Here is a 22,031-nt window from a genome sequence, read left to right as displayed (position 1 = left end):
GAATCTTTGATGTTATGCCTCATTCCCTTCTGGTTAAGCGGCAGAAACCTCCAGAAAGTCTAGAGGTTGAGCGGAGATGGGGCACCCTGGAAGTCCAATGTGCCCTGTAGCCCATGCCGGGGGGTGGTAGGCAGGTGTGGCCCGGCACCAGGCCACCTGCCCCGGCAGCAGAGGGAGGCAGCGCCTCCACCCCGACGGCCCAGCCTACCAAGGCCATCTGTTCGCCACCAGCTGGTGCCGGCCGCCATGTCAGCGCAGAGCAGCGTCTCAGATGTTCCCCTGCAGAAGCTGAGCTCTGAGCTGCTTTCTCCTGCCTTCCACTCTTTCCTTTACTTTCCTTGCTCAGCTGCCTGTCCTTGAAAAAGAAAAGCAGAACTTCATTTTTTTATTATTTTTTTTGCGACTGCTGCTGCAGCTCCTAATAATTCTTCATAATGAAGTGCAAGAGACCATTAAGATGCGTCTCGCCTGGGCTTTTCCGCACCAGCCTCCCAAACAGCCCTCACGGGGCTGCAGGGCACGATCTGAACACACAGAGCCGCGCACATCCAGGCGGGCGGGCGGGTGAGCAGACACCGACCCCTTCTGCAGTCTTCGCTCCGAGGCAGGAAAGAGCATCCTGCAAGCCCCTGTGTCTGGGTTTCCGAGCGGAAGGATCAGGCCCATCTGAAATGAGGAAGGGAAAACCAGTCTTCCTGGGAGTGGCAGTGTGGTAAGGAGGGAGAACAGGCTCGGGAATGGAATCATTTTGGTTTAAAAAAGCCTGGATCTATTGGCCTGTCCAAGAGGTGCTCCCAAATCACAAAAGGGAACAGGAGCATCTTTAAGGCTGATAAGGGGGATTAAATGAGAACACACGTGTAATACGTGTCGAATAGTGCCTGGTACAGAGGAAGCAGTGTTTGCCTTAGTTTAATTATAGAACGGTAAGTAAAACCTGCTTTTCCACTGCAAAGGTCAGGATTAATGAGATGGAGCCTTCCATGTTGACTGACTTCCTTTCCAAAAAAGGGGGTGGGGTGGGGGTACTGCTTCTGCAGTATCCTCTGAGCAGCCTAAATAACCTACTTGCCAGGGTAAAGCACAAAAATCTAGAGGCTGATAAAAGCTCACAGGCCTTATGGATCATCTCCACTGGGGATTTACCAAAGGTTAATGGTAGCAACAGACTAGCAACAGAGGGGGAGAAGTAGTTCCAACATCCCTCAAGCCCATGCGTGCTCACAGCGTCTGGGGAACCTCCAGATGACCAGAGCAGGTGGCATGATAATACCTTCCCGTGATATCATACCTGCCGTTACTGGCTCTGCAATTGTGAGTTCAATTGGACAAGCTCTTCACATCTTCTATAAACCTTCTGTGCAAGGTCTTCTGCCAAGGTAGCTGAGAGGACCTCGATGTTATTAATGAGAAAGTTATATAGAAAAGAAACAGAGTATCTTGCAAGTTCTGTTTACCAGCTCGATAAGGGGAGCTGTATCAGATCCTGCCTCCGCTTTTAGTAAACTGATCTAGCCTGCATTACATGGTCTTTGCAAAACAGGAAAAAAAGAGCTACTCTTACCTTGCTCCAAGAAACATGAGCATTTCACATGTTGTATTTCAGGCTAACAATACCCTGAAATGGGCGTCCCTATCCCATTTCACACATTAAAAAACTGAAACTTAGAGAAATTAAGTAATCTGCCTGGGGTCACAAATTCCATTATGACAGCAGGACCCCCACATGATTCTGACGTCGATGGGCTACGATCCCTCTGAAAAATGTGACCCTGCGAGATCAAGATGAGAGAGACCTGTGGTACCTGTGGGTCAAGAACTTGACCAAGATCCTCTGGTCAATAACACAGCTGACACCAAACCTTTGGCTTCTGATGCCTCGATCCCATCGTCCTGACCACAGAACCGGGGCTTCAGAGAACAGCAAAACCCTCTCCTGGTCCCTGGGTTTCCACTGGGGGATTGGATCCTAGAGTACATGGCTGACGCTTCCAGCGCTCCACAGCCCACTTTAAAATACTGAGTGACACTGCCTTTTTCTTTTTCCTCCACAGACACATTTGCAAGCAAAGTGGCGGCCACCCAGGACCAGTATGCAGACGCGTCCATAGGTAATGTCACCGGCAGCAACGCGGTGAACGTCTTCCTGGGAATCGGCGTGGCCTGGTCCATCGCTGCCATCTACCATGCAGCCAACGGGGAACAGTTCAAAGTGTCCCCTGGCACACTAGCTTTCTCTGTCACTCTCTTCACCATTTTTGCTTTCATCAACGTGGGGGTGCTGCTGTATCGGCGGAGGCCGGAAATCGGAGGTGAGCTGGGTGGGCCCCGGACTGCCAAGCTCCTCACATCCTGCCTCTTCGTGCTCCTGTGGCTCTTGTACATTTTCTTCTCCTCCCTGGAGGCCTACTGCCACATAAAAGGCTTCTAAAGGAACAATCAGATATAGTAAATTTATATATATATATACGTATATATATACATAAAATATTATGTATAATGAACAGAGGAAACTGACATTTGTCATGTTCACTTACCTGCTGATGGAATCCAGCTTCAAGAGCATACTCTGTACTAGGGCCGGAGTGAGAAACCATCACCTCCCATTCCCAGGGGCATCATCACATTGAACAAAGGCATGGAGGCAGGGGTGTCTTTGCAGCTCAGTCTAGAAGGACTGTGTTCTCTCCAGGATCATAAATCGTTAAGTCTTTGATTTTGTTTTCTGTTTCTGCTTGTTTTTGGTGGGGGCTGGGAGGTGGCTGACGTTCGATTTTGTGTTGTTTCGTTGGGAGGGTCAAGGTTTTCATTTCGCTTGTGGGAGGTGATGACCAATCTATATGCAAATGGGTTTTTGGTAAAGAAAATTGAAATCCTTATAATTACTCTCTCCAAACACTTTTAAAAAGTTATTTTGGATTCGGAAAGGATATGGGCATGGAAGCAGCAGCATGTCTTCACTAGATTGCTAAATTCTGCACTCATCTCTGGAACATGAGCAGAAGTAGAGCTGCCTCCCAGGAGAAGTGTGGGAGCCAGAATGCAGCCAGGAGAAGTGATGGTTCTAGATACAGTCTGGTGTTTCAAGATATGATGCCTGGCACTCTTGTTCAACAGGTACAGGAATGATGTGCCTCGATTCCCAAGAACGTGCAAAATCATTTATTTATCTCTTTAGCTCTGGACTGTACTTAGCAAGGCCCTTATTCTGGTTTTCCAGCCTGGCTAAGCCCCCGGATCCCCACCCCAACCCTCCTCCTGCCCACCACCTCTCATGCAAACAGGAATAACCCCACTCAAAAAGCACATCATTCTTTTCCATCTGCATCTCTGTGTCCCAGTCCCATGTTCGCTCTCACCTGGGATCATCTTTAATTTTAATTTCAAAAGCATCTGTGGCTTGCACAATCCTGTTCCAGCCATGACTGAACATTGGCTCCTTCTTCATGTGCCTGTTTGGGAATGTTGTTGTGATACCTGTTACACAGTGCATGGATGAAAAACAAAATAAGCGTATCTGTATATAGTAGAGTATAGTGTATACTGTTCTCCCATTCAGCAATGTTGACTGGACATTGAAGACATAAGTGAGTTTTCTTTTCACCTGAGTTGTAACTTCTGTGTTGTTATTGAGTTTGATTATACTAGAGATAAAAGGAGAAAATGGCTTATTGTTCATGGACCTGCACATTCATTTCTAAGAAGCAATAACAGTTCACTGGGAAGTTAAAGCTATTGAGAGGACAGTAGGCAAACTACCAAGTATCTTCACGGGAAATTAGCCATGTGGAATACACCAGAGGCCTCTAAGCAGTCACCTGTTGACGATTCTGGAAGGCCAAGGAGAGAAGTGTAGATCAGTGGCTGGATTTGATGTGCCCAGGCTTTGAGAGCCTCCATTAACATGACACCCCTGCCCCCAAAGTATTTATTTCACTTCTGCTCTGTCTGGCACAGAGGGTAGATAGTGGATTGTTTGTTTTATTTTTTTATGTAAAAGGCTATTTTGAGCCCCGTTTCTTTCACCACCCAGACTCCTCTGACTGTGTCTGCAATTCCTGAGCAGGAACGGAGCCAGGGAGACCAACTGGCCTTTGCACGTGCATCTTCTGTACTTAATGATGAAGGAGTAAGCAATTAAATGAGATTAGTGCCTCCCAACAGGATGGCGCTGGGAGGTTTTTCAGCCTGGAAAAGGAATGGCTCTTTCTATTTCAAAATACCAAAGAGCATGGATAAACCCAACATTCCAAAGTAGTGAAGCCAGTGAGGAGGACAGATGGAATGACATTGGTCCCATCTCAGAGACGTCTCTCTCTAAAAAGAATCTAAATCAGAGACACCACTGGACCTCTGTATTGATTCAAAGATACTTAAGAGATAAAAGCTGTTCAGTTATTTCCTCTTCTTCTACTCAGTAATCATGATCATTCATTTAATAAACATTTGGTGACTGGATGAATAATTAAATGCTGGTTACTACTCAAAATGCCAGGTACTGTGCTACTCTTGGGGCCTAAACCATGAACAAGACAGCCCAGATCCCTGCCCTCAGCGGGCTCATGGCTAATGTGATTGCTGTTTCCATGAGTAAAAGTTAGCACAGTCATATGCAAACAGTTTTATCTTGCAAGGGAAAACACAACTACAAAACTCTTAACATAAACACATTGAAATTGTACCAATACAGTTGTCCAGATATCTAAGATTTTTAACTAAGAAGTAAAGCACAGGTTAGGGGAAGCATCCTATATATCCTTGGCTGATCTTGGAGATCTGTACACCTCCCCATTATAAGCCAAGAAAAGCAATCATGTTGGTGATCCAGATGACTGACAAGATCCAATAAACCCCAGTTTTTATCTTTGTTGGTCAACAGTACCTTTCTATGCCCCGTATCTCTACAGCTCCTCATATCTCCAGGAGACTCACCCCATCAGGCCATGGCCCAACACCGTGGGTCTAAGTTTTTTGGGGATACATCTTAACCTTTTTTTTTTTTTTTTTAAGATTTACTAAATGGAAATCTAGCCTAGAAAACACCAAGTAAATATAGTCAAAGGATGTGAGTTGTTTAAACATTAGATTTTTGCACTCAATTTTAGCCATATTTGGAATGTCAATAATCCCATAGCAAATTTTCACAGAGGACTTTCAGAAATTCTTGCCATTGATTTTTAATTTCAAAGCTTTTTGGTTTGTTTGCTTTTTCAAGTTTCATGTTATAGGGAAAATATGATTCTGATTGTTCAGAGTTGTTAATAATTGTAGTTGTGTAAAGTTATTTCATTTTGTTTATTTTGTGTGTATTGTGCACAGCTTTAGGGGGGAAGTGCACGAATTGTGCTGTTCCTTATAAATGGTACACATTATTGACACAAACAAATAAAGTTTCTAATTGTTTCTGATTTAATCACTAGTGATACAGCATAATCTGTATGGAATGTTTCCTCGCATTGTCATCTACTTCATTTTTGTTTTCATGTTTTGAAGAAATAAAGACCAAAAAGGTATTATTGTGTAGTTGGTATCCTCATCCAAAAGGAAGAAAATAGATACCCAATATTCAAACTCTTGCAAATGTCAACCCTTTGATCATACAAGATTTCATTTTTAAGGTCCGAAGAGAGCAGAATGTCAGAATATATGTGTCTGGTAGATGTTTCTCCATTTCGCTAATTGGTTGTTTTTTGGTTTTTTGGTTTTGTTTTTTTTTTTTTTTTTTGCATCTTTTAGTACCACTTTATTCTTTCTGCATCCAAGAATATGAACCATAAACATCAGACCACTTTGTAGCAGAATATTACAGCAAATAAATCAATCCCAATGAAGTGATCAGAAGTAAATAGTTGTTTCCTAAGGGATATTTAATCATTTAGTATCATACTATATTCTGCTTGATTCCCAATAGAACTTCCTTGCAATAATTTCTGACTAATTACCTGTTATTGTCTTGATGTATCATATAGTCAATAGTATAGAAAGAGGTGACACCAGAAATCAGCATTTGTGAAAAAAAATGTGACCTCTAGTTTGTGTACTTATTTGTAAGCCCATTGATATCATTGGGTTCAGTTCTTATAATAGAATCTATTCATGGTGTACATGTAAGTGATTTTTATATGATCTTTAAAATCTTCTTTGAATTCATTATGTCCACATATGGTTATGTGTGGCACACTTTCACATGTGAAGGAAATAAGGTCTAATTTAAATATTTTCTTGCATCAACAATTAATGTCTCCTAGTTACCAATCTTCGGTTAAACACAAAATGAGCAGCGGACATTTATTTCTTTAAATACCAAAGACAGTAATTCAATGACCAGAGTAGTCTTGACTGTTTAAGTACTCTTCAACAAAATGTCATGGCTCAATGATTCTCAACATCTTATAAGCTAATTTTAGTTCACAGATAATGATTCAAGCCTGCCACCGGTGAAGACTTCAGAGACCTTCGCTTTCTATACAGCATAAAGACAGTTTTACTTGTTGTTTTCAAAGGAAAAAATGATAAAATATGCTCTTTAAAACCACCTTGCAGGTATTCTGATAGGTGGATTCCATTCACGATGAGAATCCGCCAACACACCTTTCCCTGGGTGGTCTCACGGGTAACAGAAGCACTTTGCCTTTTCCACCCAGGGCTAGGTTCCTTGTTGATTCCACAGCCCAGGATTCCTGATCCTAACCTGTCAAAATAGAGACTGACTCATTTGTTCTACACATATCTGCAATTCAAAACATAATAAATTTCCTCCTGTAGAAGATGAAGCCTTCCATTCTCTAAGAGTGACAAAACATCACCTTCTCCAGAACGTAAATTAGCCCCTTTAAGAACTTCCCTTAAAATGTGTTTCCTGGTTCAAGCTGTAGAGAGTCTCTCTTGATTCTGGTTTTCTGTCTCTGATCTTGGGCAGTTGCATTCAGAGCACGTCTTTAGTATAATTTCATAACTTCAAGAACAGCTGGCTGTTTCACGATTGTCAATGCACAACCTTAAATCTCTCTCAAACTTACAAGTGGCCCTCACAGCTTTTGTTATAGTGATCACTTCCCTTGGTGAAAGCATTGTAGCTGTTGGTAAAATGGAGCATTTTGATTGATAAACAAGTGAGTGTGTTACGTGGAAAAGCTTCACACAATTATATTTTTCTTACAGAGAAAGAAAGATGCTGTTTGGAGTGCATTTATTAGCTTTCAATAAGATCTACCTACAGATTTTTGTTAGTGGGTTCCATTTCTGCTCTTCAGTATTATATTCCATTCACCTCTAGGTATGGTCATTGTCTTCCACCCAAAACATTGTAAGGTTGGGTGGTCCAGATGGTATTCTACCCAGAAGGGCATAAGAAGGGGAAACAATTGCACTAGTGAGATATTTCATTTTTGGAGCTTAATCAGGCCATGATTAATCATCTCCCAAGGCAGAGAATGTCCTATAGAAGGAGCAACCATTGAGAGCTAGGTCTCCCAAGGGAGAGCATACTTCAGCTTTCCAGCCCACAAGAACTGGTGAGTAGCTTCCTATGACTTTTCCCCCTGGCTGCCAAGATGTCCAAAAAGATGTCCTCAGAGGCTCTACCAATTTTCACTTTTCTCAAATTTCCTCTGATTTAATCTCCTAAGGGACCTTAAAATAAACAGTCATTCTATATATTACTATTTTGATGTATTTGTAGGAAAGAACATTATTTCACAAATTCAAAAGGCAACAGGACCCTGTAGTTAAAACCACAACTCCTATCTTTCCAGGAAGACTTACCTGCCAAGAATCACCTTATCTGTAGTCAATGAAGTCATTCACAGCTGCTTGACCTACTCACATTCTTTAGAATCATGCTGTCATAACCTTTACCAAAGATCCAGAAAGGCGTTCCCTTGGAAATATGCAATCTTGGTCTTTCTTTTCCCTAATCCCAAATATTTGTATTTCTGCCATGCTTATTCCCATCATATTCATCACCCTTAGTAATGCTCACTATTACCTCTCAGCATTGGAGAGAGGCTCATGATAAAGTGCTCTGCGCATGTTTTGCTGCAAATTAGCTTATCATAGGAAGAAACAAATATAATGGCATTCTACTTGGAAAACAATCATTTGGTGTACATCTCTATAAATGTTTAGGGGGGTTATACCCTAAGCTACTCACTACAGCAGTATTGATTTTCCTTTTTGGATCACATTTTTCATGCTTCAGTGTCATCTGCCTAGGATTTTATTCTATCGATACATGTAGGTATGGATCAGGATTAAGGAGCCTGCCCTAACACCCACGAACACATACTCACACTCAACTGCTATGAGAGCTTCTACAAAGAAGTATGTAAACATAGAAAAACATAATGTATAGCTTCCAGGCCTCCAAAAAATATGAGTAGGTCAAATGTTTCTCTGATGCAAATTATAGTAAAATTTCACACTAATAACCAAATACACCGAAAGAGAAATTAGCTAACTTCAATTTACTGAATAGACTTTGATAGTTAATGAACAGCCCAGCCCTCCTAATTTGTTGACTGCGAAGACAGCTCTCCCTAGCCAAATCCAAGAGTGTACTAAGAGTGACAGGCGACTTAATAGACTGGCAGCCCTCTATAATGGAAATTCCTTATTTACCAAGAAGGATCTGGCCCAGAATTTTCCAAAGACCTCTCTCTACATTCCCAAGAAGCAATAACCCACTTTTAATTTACAGAACTTTTTATTAGACTTCTCGAACCCCCACAGTAAAACAAGAGAGAAATTCTCTAGGGAGAGCGTTCTTAAAAATGTAATTCTATTTTTTATGATCCTGTATTCTAATGTAAATGTCCTATTCTTTCAAGTGGGAAGGAACAATTCTAAGAGCCAAATATATAACCTCTTTTCAAAGGTTTCACTTTAAAAATTAACTTTATAAATGCTTAAGATAAACGTTATATGACCTAGCCAGTTCTAAGAAAGATAATTTTCTCTATACGTACATCTCTCTATCTTCTTATAATTCTTGTACTTCGAAAAATGCTCCAAAGAAGAAATCTTGAAAGATTTTACATTCTAATAATGTTCATGTAAGTGAGTAGTATGGCGAAAATACTGTTTTAGGTGAAAGTTATCTACGTTGTTGACAAAACATACTTACAAATGAGAGAATTTAGCACAAATAAAATGTGAGGTAATATTTCATCACAGATTACTCTTGTCTAAAATATTTGAAAAGTCATTAACCTCAAGGAAGATAAATTTCCAGTTTCCAAAAACAATAGTACCATTTCAACTTGTGTTCTGTTTTTATATGAAAATCAAAGCTGGGCAAACATAACTTTTGACTTTGGCAACCCCCCCAAAAAGTATGTTTTTGGCACCCTTTTCCATATTATTGAGTTATTTTGTGGAATATACTGGATCTATACAGGTGTCTCACAAAACTGCCTTCAATAATATCCCTCTTCCTTTTTTTTTCCAGACTGAGAAGTTTTTAAATTTCAGAACTTAATAACTTGACAATTTGATTTATAAAAAGCTGATTCCATTTTGATGTTACTAAAATTTCAGAATTAATTTTAATATTTTAAATAATCAATCATCAGTTGGGATATTGAGCTTGAGTCTAACCCAAATAAACAATAAAGTCCAGACAGACCTACCAGTAGTTAAAAGTCTTCTGAAACACTGGCCTTTTCATGCAAAGCAAATAGAAGGGCTGTTTTTGATCTTTTTTTTTTTCTACCAAAGGTTGCCATTTCAACCAGCATAAAAACAAAAAAGTTTTGAAATGGTAGTTTGAAGATTATTTCTCTAAGAATCAGACACAGTTTCAGTGTTAAATCTCCTCCATCCCTTCTTTTCCCAGGGTACAGCGATCTATACATAAATACAAAAACAAACAACATATGTCAAGTAACTTGAACTACAATTTTGGATGTCTTTAGATTACTCTAAAATCCCATGTCAGCTTAAGTATTCCTTTTATCAGGTGTCTTTTATAAATGAGAAAAGGGAGAGAAATGCAGAAGGAAACACATTCCTAATTTTCTTTTTGTGAAAGATGCAAAATCAAAGTTGTTTGAAAACTGCCTAGAATGTTAATTATATGTATCCTTCTAAAAACATAAGTAGGTCTTGAAAAGAAAAAAATTCACTTTTCTTCCCTTCATTTAGCAAGCATTTCTGATAGAAAGTCTTTAGGATCAATTAGGGGACCCTTCTGACTTTCCCTATTACCCTCTATTATTTGGAGGGTGTTGAAAACCACTCTTTAAAAAAAAAAAATGCTCATTTAGGTCAAATTCTGAAGGATTAAAAAGATGAGATTTTATATTTTCCCTGGAAACATAGCATTGAGCAGGCAGGCTCCCATACATGACTTGACATTTTCGAGAAATGTGTTTTGGCACAACAGGAAAGGGAGGGATGAGACTTCTACACACTTCTGCCATAAAAACCTGATCATTTACCACCACAGATCCTCCACTAGCTCTAATTTAACTTAGATATTTTCACTGAAGCAACCCTCAACTTTCATATACATTGCTTGTGTGGTATCTAGTGTTATCCCTCCGAGATCTTACTAACAAAAAAACTAAGCCTTTCAACTAATGGGAAATAAGATTTCTCCAAGGGGTCATGTCAGGGTGAGGAGTGAGTAGAGAGAGGGGTAGTAAGATTGATGTCAGGTCACTGGACCATATATAACTAACTGCTTCATTACATATTGGGCCTTATCTGGGACTCGGGCTATTGGAAATACTGGAACAATTTTATCTTATGGCTATTTCAACAAAATTTTTGTGGTATTGATCTAAGCAAAGGATAACATGCAAAAACTGTAAGTCATTTTTGTTAGCCTTGGTATTGTTACGCTTTGTAAGAAAACATTATCTTTGAAGTTGCAATCGAAAGTTCTTCAGAACAACAAGGTCTTTGCTGCCATTAGTAATCCCTTAGGAAATGTGACACTTCGAGTCTTCTTTGGGACAGATGATACTGTGGAAATGAATGCATGTGGCTTAAGATAGCCTTGATATCCTCAGGTGGTCCTCACAGATCCTGCATAGATTTACTTTAAAAAACAAAACAACAACAACAACAACAACAAAACAGTATCTCTCTTATCAGAATGGCTTGGGAAGTTCTCCAACCACTGGTTTCATTTTGTTGAAAAAAAAAGGAGTCTAGCACCCAAAGAAGCCGTGAGCGGTAGGGCAGCACCCACAACCTTCTTCTGTGCCCCTTTGCGTACTCCTGACTCTTAATCCCTGTGGCACAACTTTCAGAAACAACTGTAGATGAGAAAGCCGAAAGAAAAGGTTTGTACTCATTTTCAAAATGGACTAAATCTGCTTATCACCTTGAAAATATTGTTTATATTTTCAAACCTTAAACATCAAGAGGGATGCTTCTCAATACCAATTCTGAAGCCAAGATTGCAATTTTTGCAAAGCTATAAGGGAAAGGTATGTTAATTATTGAGACATGGGATTTAGTAACCTCAGTGCCCAACCCCTGCCCTCCATACATTCCATTCATACAGTATATTGGGAAAGGAAGAGAAATCACTATCGGTGTCCTAAGTCCTATCACCATTCAGTTAGTAAACGGAGTCAAGAACAAGACAAAATAGATGGGACCAATATTAATTCTCAAGCCTAACTGCCACCCTTGCTCACCCCCCTCATGGATCTGGTCTATGAACATTAGAACAATGCCAGAGTATTCTTTTCACTTAATGTGAACATTACCTACAGAGATTCCGCTCTGCCCTGAGCCAGATCTTTTTGTTTTGTCTGATGCAGATCTTTCCAGAGTCATGCATCTCAATCAGATACTTGTTGCCTGGCTGGACAGTGAACCGGTCTTTTCAAACTGGTTGCCATGGACCCAATTTTCAAAAACACTAAGTAAGAAAGCAGCATAGCCAAGTGGATTGGACCTAGCAAGGAGTCTAAACTTAAAGGAGTCCAAGCTTATTTTTTTTCCTTCCTGGCCAACACTCCAACTCTAGAGGTCATTTCATTAGTAAAATGAAAATAATTGCTTTTTTATTGCTTAGAAATCATACCTCTTTAGAGCTTGACACTTCCATTAACCAAAACCAGATCCATACGTAGCATCATGAGGACTTTACTCAAAGACAGAGTTTTCTGTTGTAGAGAAACCAGAACTGGTTTGGGTCCCTTTAAAGCAACAGATAAGCTATTTAATAACATTGAAGACAACGAGAAAGGTTCAGTACAGGCTTCTGGGTTAAAGAGGAGGGCAGAGCTTCTGACAGGCTCTCTTGATGTTTTGTTCTTCCTCGTAAGTTTTTATCTGTCATGGTTCCCAGTGGAGTATTTCCCCACACTTATTCTGTGGGAGGATGCTGACATAGCTCCAGACTCTGCCTTTTATTTCTTAATTCTCCCATGAGAAACAGCCATTCCTTAGCTTCTAATACAAAAGAAATAAGAGAGAAACGATAGCTGCCTCACTGGTTGATTCACAAGTTTTGGTACAAAAGCGGAGACCATTCAGAGTATTTGAGGAAACATTCCCAACTCCTAATCAAAAGTCAGGAATTGCTTTGACACTAGGATCTTACATGTCACTTTATCTTCCTGCTCGGTCCTCACAAATCAATAAGGGTTGAGAGATGCAGGGTATGTTTGGACAGTGCTGATCAATTAAAATTCAGATCTGGATACTGGGGCTAGATAAATATCAAATGGCAAGTTACCTGAGGAAAAAGAATCACAGTTTAAACCAAACAAGGCAAAAAACTGGTCAACTTAGCAACTGTCTTCCAGAATTGTTGATTCACTTTACATCCAGTCAAACCTTTTTTTAAAAAAAAAAAAAAAAAAAAAAAAAAAACATCTAGGGGGCGCCTGGGTGGCTCAGTGGGTTAAAGCCTCTGCCTTCGGTTCATGGTCTCAGGGTCCTAGGATCAAGCCCCGCACTGGGCTCTCTGCTGGGCAGGGAGCCTGCTTCTCCCTCTCTCTGCCTGACTCTCTGCCTACTTGAGATCACTCTCTCTGTCAAACAAATAAAATCTTAAAAAAAATATTGATACAGTCAAGGCTGTGGAACAATTTTTAAATCAAATGTCAGAGTCTATTATATATTTTTTTCAATCCTACAATTCTATAAATCTCAAGCATTTATTTTGGGCAAAGTATTGTATTAAGTATCATATCCTGAGAGGATATGAAGAATTTAAGATAAAGTAGTTTTAAGAAGATTAATACTGGCCCTGCATTGAGTTAAAAGGAGGCCACTTGTGGCACTCAAATTAACCTTCTATTTTGGTGGAGATATTTTATCAATTTCAGACTGCTTAATGGGGCCATTCTGAACCCTTTCAAGAAGCTTTTCTTTAATAGAAATAGAAACACTAATTTTCTTAACTTCATAGTCTTTCACCAATGAGACAGATGATTTTAGACTCAACTAACAGACCTTCAGTCTGCAAGGAGCCACACTCTGTGTGGAGTTGACGTATGGTCTTTTACATTTCCGGTTGGGAAAAACTGGTTACAAAGATCCTTTGCCTCCCCATTCCTGAATTTTTTCTCTGTTGGGTGTTGATGCTAATTCATTGCTGGGTTTTCTTAACTCTGCCAATTGCTCTTTTGACTTTTTGTACCTGGCTGTATTTCAGTCAGGTACAACTCCAGCGGTCACATTTTTTTTTTTTTAAAGATTTTATTTATTTGACAGACAGAGATCACAAGTAGGGAGAGCAGCACAGCGGTCACATTTTAACAGCCAACTAGAAGAGACCTCAGCCCCCACATCTGAATACACAAGGTTCTCTTCATTTCAACATCAAGTAATCATCAGAGAGGAGACTCAAAGGCTCTCTTTTTTTGAAAATTAGTATTTGTTTCAGAGGGTTATGAATTTTAGTTCTCTCTGAATTTGAATTCCCTCATCATTAAAGGAAGGGCTTCACCTTTAGCTTGCTTTCCCAGAACACATGAAGCCCTATGTGATCTGTGGTTCCCTATTATCCACTGGCTATAGGTTGAAGGTGCTTTCCATTGTAAACCAGTTTCTCCTCATAATACTTGATTGCAAGTGTCAAGCCAATAAAAGCACATTAAGTCTGATGGGAATTTAAAGATTTATTTTGAAATAATTCTCTGTGCACTGCTAGAAAAAAATTTCCCTTCCCAAACAGGGAGTGAAAAGTTTCTCCCTTCGGGGTAAACTTACAATAGAAAATTTAATGAGATTGGAATGGATTCCACATCGGTGACCTTTGTGAGACTGAATCCCCTATTCTTCTAAATGTAAACTTTAAGTTCACCCAATTTCCCATAATAATTCCACTTACTTTTCATTCTTTGTACTCAATGACAACCTTTTAGGAGAGAGACTGACAGCAGTTATTTTATGCTAAAGTGAGTGAATACAAACAGGAACCGGCAGAAAGATATTAAAAGATTGTAAAGGAAGATGAAAAAAGAATTTCATTTGCTCCAGATTCAACTATCTTTCTCAAGCCTCCCTTGTTACGGAGAAAATGACTCCTCCAAAAGGTTTTACAAAGACTTAAATCCTACCCCTCGCAATCATCTGGTTTGCCCACAGCTCAACTGCCTCATTAGCAATCTGAAATTGCACACAGTTGGAGAAAATATAGCAAGAGGATGTAGGCATTGCCATGGGGAAAAGAAAAGGCATCCATGGTGAATTCTGCTTCTATAAACAAAAAAGTATCTTAGTGGAATAAACATAAGCTTTCTCTTGAAGGAATCCCAGTTAGAAATGGCAAAACCATTTCAACATCATAACAGTCCTATACTCCAGCTTTCTCAGCACGGAGATGACGCCAGATTTGTCAGGGGAAAAGGTAAACAAACGTTCCCAGCACTGTAACAGATAAAGTGATCTGGTGAGCCTCCCTGTTGAGAGAAAAAACTTAAAATAGGGAGTATTCTTCTATAACTATATTAATGTCTATGACTTCCACCTAAGGACAAAATGATTTTTTTCCTTCAATCTTTATATAAAGCTGCTGTTAGTTGCAGTAGGCATGGTATTTTTATATTTTGATAAGTCCCTCACATTGACTTTGACCCCTATTTCATGTTTGATTAGGAGATCCTAAATTGGAAAGGTAGGATTTTCTGTCTTCTTTTTAACAAATCTGCACCATAAGCAATTTCTAAAGATGACTGCCTTAAGCCATCTAAGTAGCTCTGTCAATCAGTGGTGGGTGCTTGGTGAGAATAGATTAAGCCTCCCTTCTGCATAGGCAGCTGCTCATTCAGACCCTCAGGTGTCTTCCCTCACAAGTCCTTGTCCCAACCCAGTCTCTTGAACGAACCCACATCCCCCTGTCAAACCAATGGCAGTCTCTACGTGCCCTGACAGCTTGTCCAACTTAATTCCTCATCCCCTGAATTTCCCTGAAGTCCCTGCCCTCTCTTTACTCACGTAGATAGGTCCTTAACATTTGATGGACTTTAAAAAAGATTTTACTAGGGAAAAAAAAAAAATCAACAAACTTTTGTGCTCCGTGAAGAAGGTGTGACCAAACTTTGCTATTACGTTAATCACCTTGAGGTAATAAGGAGAGTGTCACCCGTGTAGCAAAAGAAAACCTGACGGCTACTACAATCATACCCTGTGCAGAGGAACTGTAAAGTTTTCTACAAAGCCTGGGTGGCTCAGTTGGTAAAGCATCTGACCCTTGATTTTGGCTCAGGTCGTGATCTTAGGGTTTGTGAACCGAGGCCCGTGTGGGGCTCCATGCTAGGTGTGGAGTCTGCTTAAGATTCTCTTTTCCCCTCTGCCCCCACCTATCCCCACCCCCGGTCCCTCTCAAAAGCCTTTTAGAGACTCAGATTTAATGGTATGGAAAAATATTCCCTTCAGAAGCAGGTCATAGGTTAGAGCACGAGTTTGAGTCACATTTTACTTACCGGTTTGCTGCAAATGCAGATATGGCACTTAAACTTCTGAACCTAATATTAAATTAGCATCTGTTGGGTCTGTCCCTCACCTCCCTTATCAAAGTGTCTGAGGGGGAAAAAAGTCCAATACTGACCTTCATCTTCCACATGGAAAAAGCTTTATCCTGGGAGCATATTAAGGTGATTTGATTATACAGAGTGTTTTAGAAAAAGCTACTTCAATGATTCTTAACATTTGGTCCCTAAGAAAACAGTATCAGCAATAACCTGACATTTGGTATTTATGCAAATTCTCTGGTCCTGCCAGAGACCCCAGCCCAGACCTGTGAATCAGATTCTAGAAGTAGGTCCAGCAGTGTAGCCTCTGACAAGCCTTTAGCGATGATTCTGGAGCATGTTCAGGTTTGAGAGCTACTGAATGATGCTCTGACAAGAAAGTTAATGCCACCAATAAACTCCGCTTCCTCAGAGGAAAAACCTTAAAAGCTTAAATGGTAGGTTCCATGTAGGCCCAATACATTCTGATGCATGGACAGAAATGTTTGCTGTTTGGACTTAGAGTATCATTTGGAGGTAAATTAATCCTTTTCTTTCCTGGCATAACTGAGCTTCATGAAGGCTCTCCCCAGAGATTTCTAATCAGCTTTCCTAGTTCTTTAAAAAAAAAAATCAACAGCTAATCCACTTTGCTTGACTGGCCCAGGGCCTCTAGAATGACCTTGGACACTTTCTTCTTAATTGATGAGCTCTGGACCATTTGCCTTAATGCTACACTACCATTTATCAGTACTGAGTTATACTTAATGACATAGTATACTGGTGTAAAGACTAGGTGCAAACTGATTAAGTTAAAATGACTACTAGTTACGAGTGAGTTTTGCTTTTAGAAGATAGTTTCCAAGGCTCGGGGTGGCTTATAAAACCTGGAAAGCACAGCCAACGTAGAGATCATCCTAAGTCCCTCCGGAGCTCCTTTCTTGGCTCCCTCATTTGAATTGGTGCAGAAACAGAGTAGAGAGCCAGCAAGTGACTGTTTATAAAGAGGTCTTGCAAAATAGAACTTAAGGTTGTTATTGTGTGTGCACATGTGTATATGTTTCCTGAAATCTCACCTGTAAAGAGCATACTTATAGGTACTTAAAACATCCATATACATTCTGACCCCCCATTGGGGGGGATCTAGAAAAGTAATTCAAAGTGTACAAAAGGCAGCCTAAAATGAAGGCTTAGTGGTGATATTCTGGAGGAGAATTCTGTAACTGTTACTGACTCTAGGCCTCCCTTAAAAGGAGTCAAATTTGTCAGATATTTTGGAATGATTGCTTTTTCAGGAATTACTGAAAAAGAATAACTGATACATCATGATGTGTTCTGCTTGCTTCTCTAAAAATCTGTGTGCTCCTCTCCTGTTGCTGGTCAAAGTTTGAGCATTTGAGTGTCTGTTTTCTGTCTCCAAGAATATTTCCTCCTGGGTTCTTTCCCCTTTATCCTATCTCTCTTTCATACCTGATCACCAAATAGCTCCAGCTAAAGCAGTCCCTCCTTTTCTTGTCTCAATTGTATAATATCCATTTACATATTCTTTTCCTAAAAGTTAAAGTCTCACTAAGAGTCTGCTTTCTAGAATAATCACCAGTCTCAAGATGCTTTAGTGATGGGAAACATACCTTTGTGGGGGGAGGGGCTGAATTAGATTGCCTGGGATTCATGCAGATCCAGAGCCTTGACCTTCCTCCAGAACTTCAGAGTCCATTGTGGTATTTCTACACTCTGAAACACAAGGCGAAATTATAGTGGTGGCTTGCCTTAGTCCACAACCCATGGTTTGTGTTATTGGTTCAGTCCTAAAACCTTGAAACAAACCTGGAATAAAAATTTCTTTCAGAAAAATTAGCGGGAAATTTTATATGCTCTAAAGATTCCTACTTACGAGGTACACCAAAAAGACCTTGATATCAGAAGGCGACAGATAATTGTTTTCTTCTCCCAACTGTTTTGCCTTTCAGGGCCATTCATGGTGATTTTCCTAGGTCAGTGGTGCAATTCAACACTCTTCTAATAAGCCATAATAATTGTTGGCACAACTGTTATTACAATGGGACTTTCCTGGGTTTCATTCATTCATATCTATAGACCATAGGAAGCTCACACTGGGAAGACATGGGTAGCTTCCCAGACAAGAGCAAGGAAAGGATTTAGCATATCATACATACTATATATATGCACTGTGAGTATTCTGAAGAGGGGCAAATGAGAAGGGAGAATTTAAGCAGGAAACGAATTTAGAACTTCACTCTTGCCTTTGATGGTTACTGGTGGCAAGTTGTTCCTACTGATAAGTCTGGTAAAAACTTTTCTAGTAAATTGAACTCCTCTTGAGCCAGAACAGGTAATCTGTAAAGAAAAAAAAAAATGTGGCAGATCATTGGACCAGAAACGACCTCTCCTGAGGAAGTGATCACGAATCACCTGCACAGGGCAAAAAGAAAAAAAAAAAAAAAAGGAAAAACCACTTGTTCACATCTTGTATGGGCAGTTTAAAGGACCTACTACAAATAACCTTCAAAGACAGAGAGGGAGAGAGTGGGAAGGAGAGCTTAAAAATGGAGAGGAGATTTTACCTTGAGAAATGAAATAAGCAATCCTAATATTCCTCTAGTTGATTCTGAAAATGGTCACATGTCTACAGCTATTTATTAAGTAACTTCACTGCAATTTGAAGTTCCTGAGTGGTAGTGATATGCCAGTAATGCACTTAGATACTTGAGTTCTTTGGGTTTTCTTCTTTACGCCAATGAATGTAATCTCTATACCTGCCATTCTGAGTACACACACACACACAGACGCAACCACAGACACACATATATTAAGGTAAATGCATCATCTATTACTCATTTTGTAGGAGACGCTATGTATAAAAATCAAGATTCCAGTGGCCTCATTCCGTGTGTTTCAGTGATAACATGTAGTGGGGAATAAAGGTATACTCTCCCACCTGCCTCGCTGACCATATTGTTAAAATTATAACCTTAAGCAACACTGTTAAAAATGCCTGTGTAAAATATCTTCTCTAGTATCAATGAATCAATATATTTTGAATTCAACTTTCAAAAATATGTGCTAAACTTAAATATTTTTGTATCTGTGGTGTTTTCCTATTAACTTATAGTAGTGAACAAGTGATCACACACCTGATACCATCAAGAAGGAAAATGGTCTAAATGGAAAGTTAAAAGGAGAGGTTTTTAAATAGTCTTGCCAAAGAGAATTGTTTAATGAAAATGTAGATTCATTTCTTTCATTATGAATGTGATTATAAGAAATGCTCACCCTATTATCCTCTAGCTTTTGAAAATCAATGTTTTGTACTCCTAAGGGCCAAGGAAAACATTCTTCAAACTAGTGTAATACACAGACACCTTGGGAATGAAAGGTACAGTAACTTGGTCACAGCATAATGCTAGTTAGCATTCCAACATTCAAGGGTACATACATCAGTCTTCCCTATAATTCTGCACTGAATCACTTTTGGGAATTTCAGCTAATCCTTTTGAATGAAAGGCACCAACATTAATGACAGATCTTATCTAAGATGGAAAGCATTCACGTGTTCCCTTTCAGGCATGGTCGTGAGTGGATGGAAATTGCCATCTAGTCTTCCCACCTAATCATCTCATGTAAATTACTCCAAGGTCTAACAATGTTGCACAGAAGGCTAACAGACTATGTGTACCAAGGATGTTTCATTCGTGCAGTTAGCAAGAACTAGCCATTTACAAAATATATTCAATGATTTGTAAATAAAATTTTTGATTCCTATAGTTTTGTTCAAACTGCTATCTTTTAAAATACTTAGATTTTATTTGAATTTTGAAAATAATCTGTTATAAGTTAGATGTTGCTTTTTGACTCTGTGATTCAATGTACACTCAGCCATATTCCTGTGGGGAAATATCAATTCTATTGACTTCCTTGGCATGAGCCAGAGATTCATAGTTTCTTTAAGGACTCTAAGTATGAGACAAAACCAAAATTAAATTCGAGTGAAGAAATTAGAAACCTATTGTATAAAATGTATTTTTAAAATCTTAAGATACATGTGATTTACACTGCCTGTTATTCTAGTCTCTTTGTGAAATAACCACAGCATAATATTTGTTAAGACTCTGAAACACCAAATATTTGTGATGTTTGTATAGCACCGTTGTTATAATATGTGATTTCAAATGGTAAGCATCTTTGTTGTAATCATGTGAGCCCACAGAATTCCTGCTGTTATGTACAACCAGCTCTCAGAATTCAGATTTCCTGCAGCTGCTGTATCACCAATAAATGAGAATTGTGAAAACAATTTTTTAAAGAATTGAGTTTATGCTCACTGTGCATTTTCCTAATGAATGAATTCAGAGAGTTTTATTTTTACTAGAAATGCTCTCTTTCAGTCACTAAATACAACTGCTGATTTCAACCATACTACCATTCAACAGTTTCTATATTCTTGATCTAACTACCCAAAATTGGAAGCTTATTGCAAGGTGTGTCCTAACAAATGTACAATAAATGACTTTTCCTGCATGCTGCCTGAGATATGTTATAATTTGAAATGTCTTATAAAAAAAACCCTACATATTTAACCCAAAATTGAACCAGCAATATTTCTCATGTGTATGATGGTATGTTAATATGAAAATCAGAAGGATTTTCTGTCATACATGTTTTATGTGACATTTAATCTTGTTAAACTGTAATCTATGAAGTATATTCAATGCCTGAACTAGTCAATTCTGTACAAATCACTGTCTTAACTGTTTTCCTGATCTTAACCATATTTTCCAACACTTAAAAATATAAATGTTTGTAAATTAGCCATTCATTTTTTAAAAAATCAACTTTTATGTATCTTCAGTGTTACTCAGTTAAGTAACCTGAAACAAAGAAGAATTTAAAGCCTTCCTTGTCATAGTCCAGTCCAGGCTCAGGGACATTTCAGCTAAGCAGAAATCCATTCATTCATCCAGCAAAATTTACTGAGCATCTGCTGTGAACTAGGCTTTATCTGAAATATTAGGTGAATTCTTAAGAAACAGAGAAATCACAAACCTCTATCTCCCAGTGAGAAATTTCTGAACTCCCCTATACCATTCTTCCATAATTTCCATAGAATTAAATTACTTTGTTTCTCCTATATTAAAACAAAGATAGAAATTATCCAAGGAAAGATCTTGGATTAAAACACAGTCCATCTGGCTCAAGAAAAATGCAACTATCACAGAAGTAAGGTCTTAAAGTCATATTTAAAAAATTAAATTAAAACCCAATATAAGAGATTTGACCCTAACTTCTAGAAGAAACCCTTGAAACAAGCATATTGTGTTGGTTTCAAAACATTAAGGTTCTTTGTTAACATTTCCTAAAATGTTTCCTTAAAATAGACACCTAAAATGGTGTCTCTGTAGGGGATCAAGGAATTCTGTGAAAGAGGAGGAAAATGACTGATGTAAGGGTATTTATCTACGTAATACCATGGAAAGGAAGACACCTAGGATGTTTTCTCAATGACAGATTTCCTTACATGTACCATGTCTGTTTATCACTTTTTAAAAGTGCTTGTATGTCACCCCCTCACTTACAGCCAGATTCACATCTGAAATGTGACACATTCTCATTTTTCTTATTTAAGGAGATGCTGCCACTGTCTTTCAGGATGAATTGTTGTTATGACAGAGATAAGGGGGTTTCAGATCCAGCCGTGTCAGAAGATCAAGCAGGATCAAAGAATGAAGCCCAAAGTTCCAAGGCAATTGAATAACTTGGAAGAAACATAAAACCTTGTGATTTCTTCCACTGTGGTGCTTAGGGTAATGAGGCTGACAGGTGCTCTATGCCTTGACCCTATATCACACATTAATTTCAGCAGCATTTGAAGTTCCTCTGAACCTGCTGAAACCAGCTGTAACTTGCCATTCTCACAGAGAGTTATTAAGTCATTCATCGCTGTAAATAATGGAGCGATGGAGGCAACATTAGATCTATCCAAACAGCTACACATGCACAAGATAAAACAGTGCTCAGAGATGCTGGTTTGCAGAATCAGAAAACTCTGGTTTCAAATTCCAGCTTTGTCAGTCTACCTGGGTAGTCTAG

The 22,031-nt window shown here is 39.1% G+C and overlaps 1 protein-coding gene across 11 annotated transcripts in view; it reads left to right on the top strand.

Annotated features, from left to right (window-relative positions):
• SLC8A1 (solute carrier family 8 member A1) overlaps positions 1-5,513 on the top strand; it is a 322,699-nt gene extending 317,186 nt beyond the window's left edge. For all 11 annotated transcript variants that reach the window (XM_059405533.1, XM_059405532.1, XM_059405525.1 and 8 more), the window contains one exon: positions 2,055-5,513. In XM_059405533.1, coding sequence (XP_059261516.1) covers positions 2,055-2,431 — 377 coding nt within the window. In that variant the 3' untranslated portion in view covers positions 2,432-5,513. The remainder of the gene's footprint in view (positions 1-2,054) is intronic.
• The last annotated feature ends 16,518 nt before the right edge of the window (positions 5,514-22,031 follow it).

Source organism: Mustela nigripes, chromosome 7 (assembly GCF_022355385.1).
Source record: "Mustela nigripes isolate SB6536 chromosome 7, MUSNIG.SB6536, whole genome shotgun sequence".
NCBI lineage: Eukaryota > Metazoa > Chordata > Mammalia > Carnivora > Mustelidae > Mustela > Mustela nigripes.
Note: the sequence above shows the minus strand (reverse complement) of the source record. Positions and strands in the feature narration are given on the sequence as shown.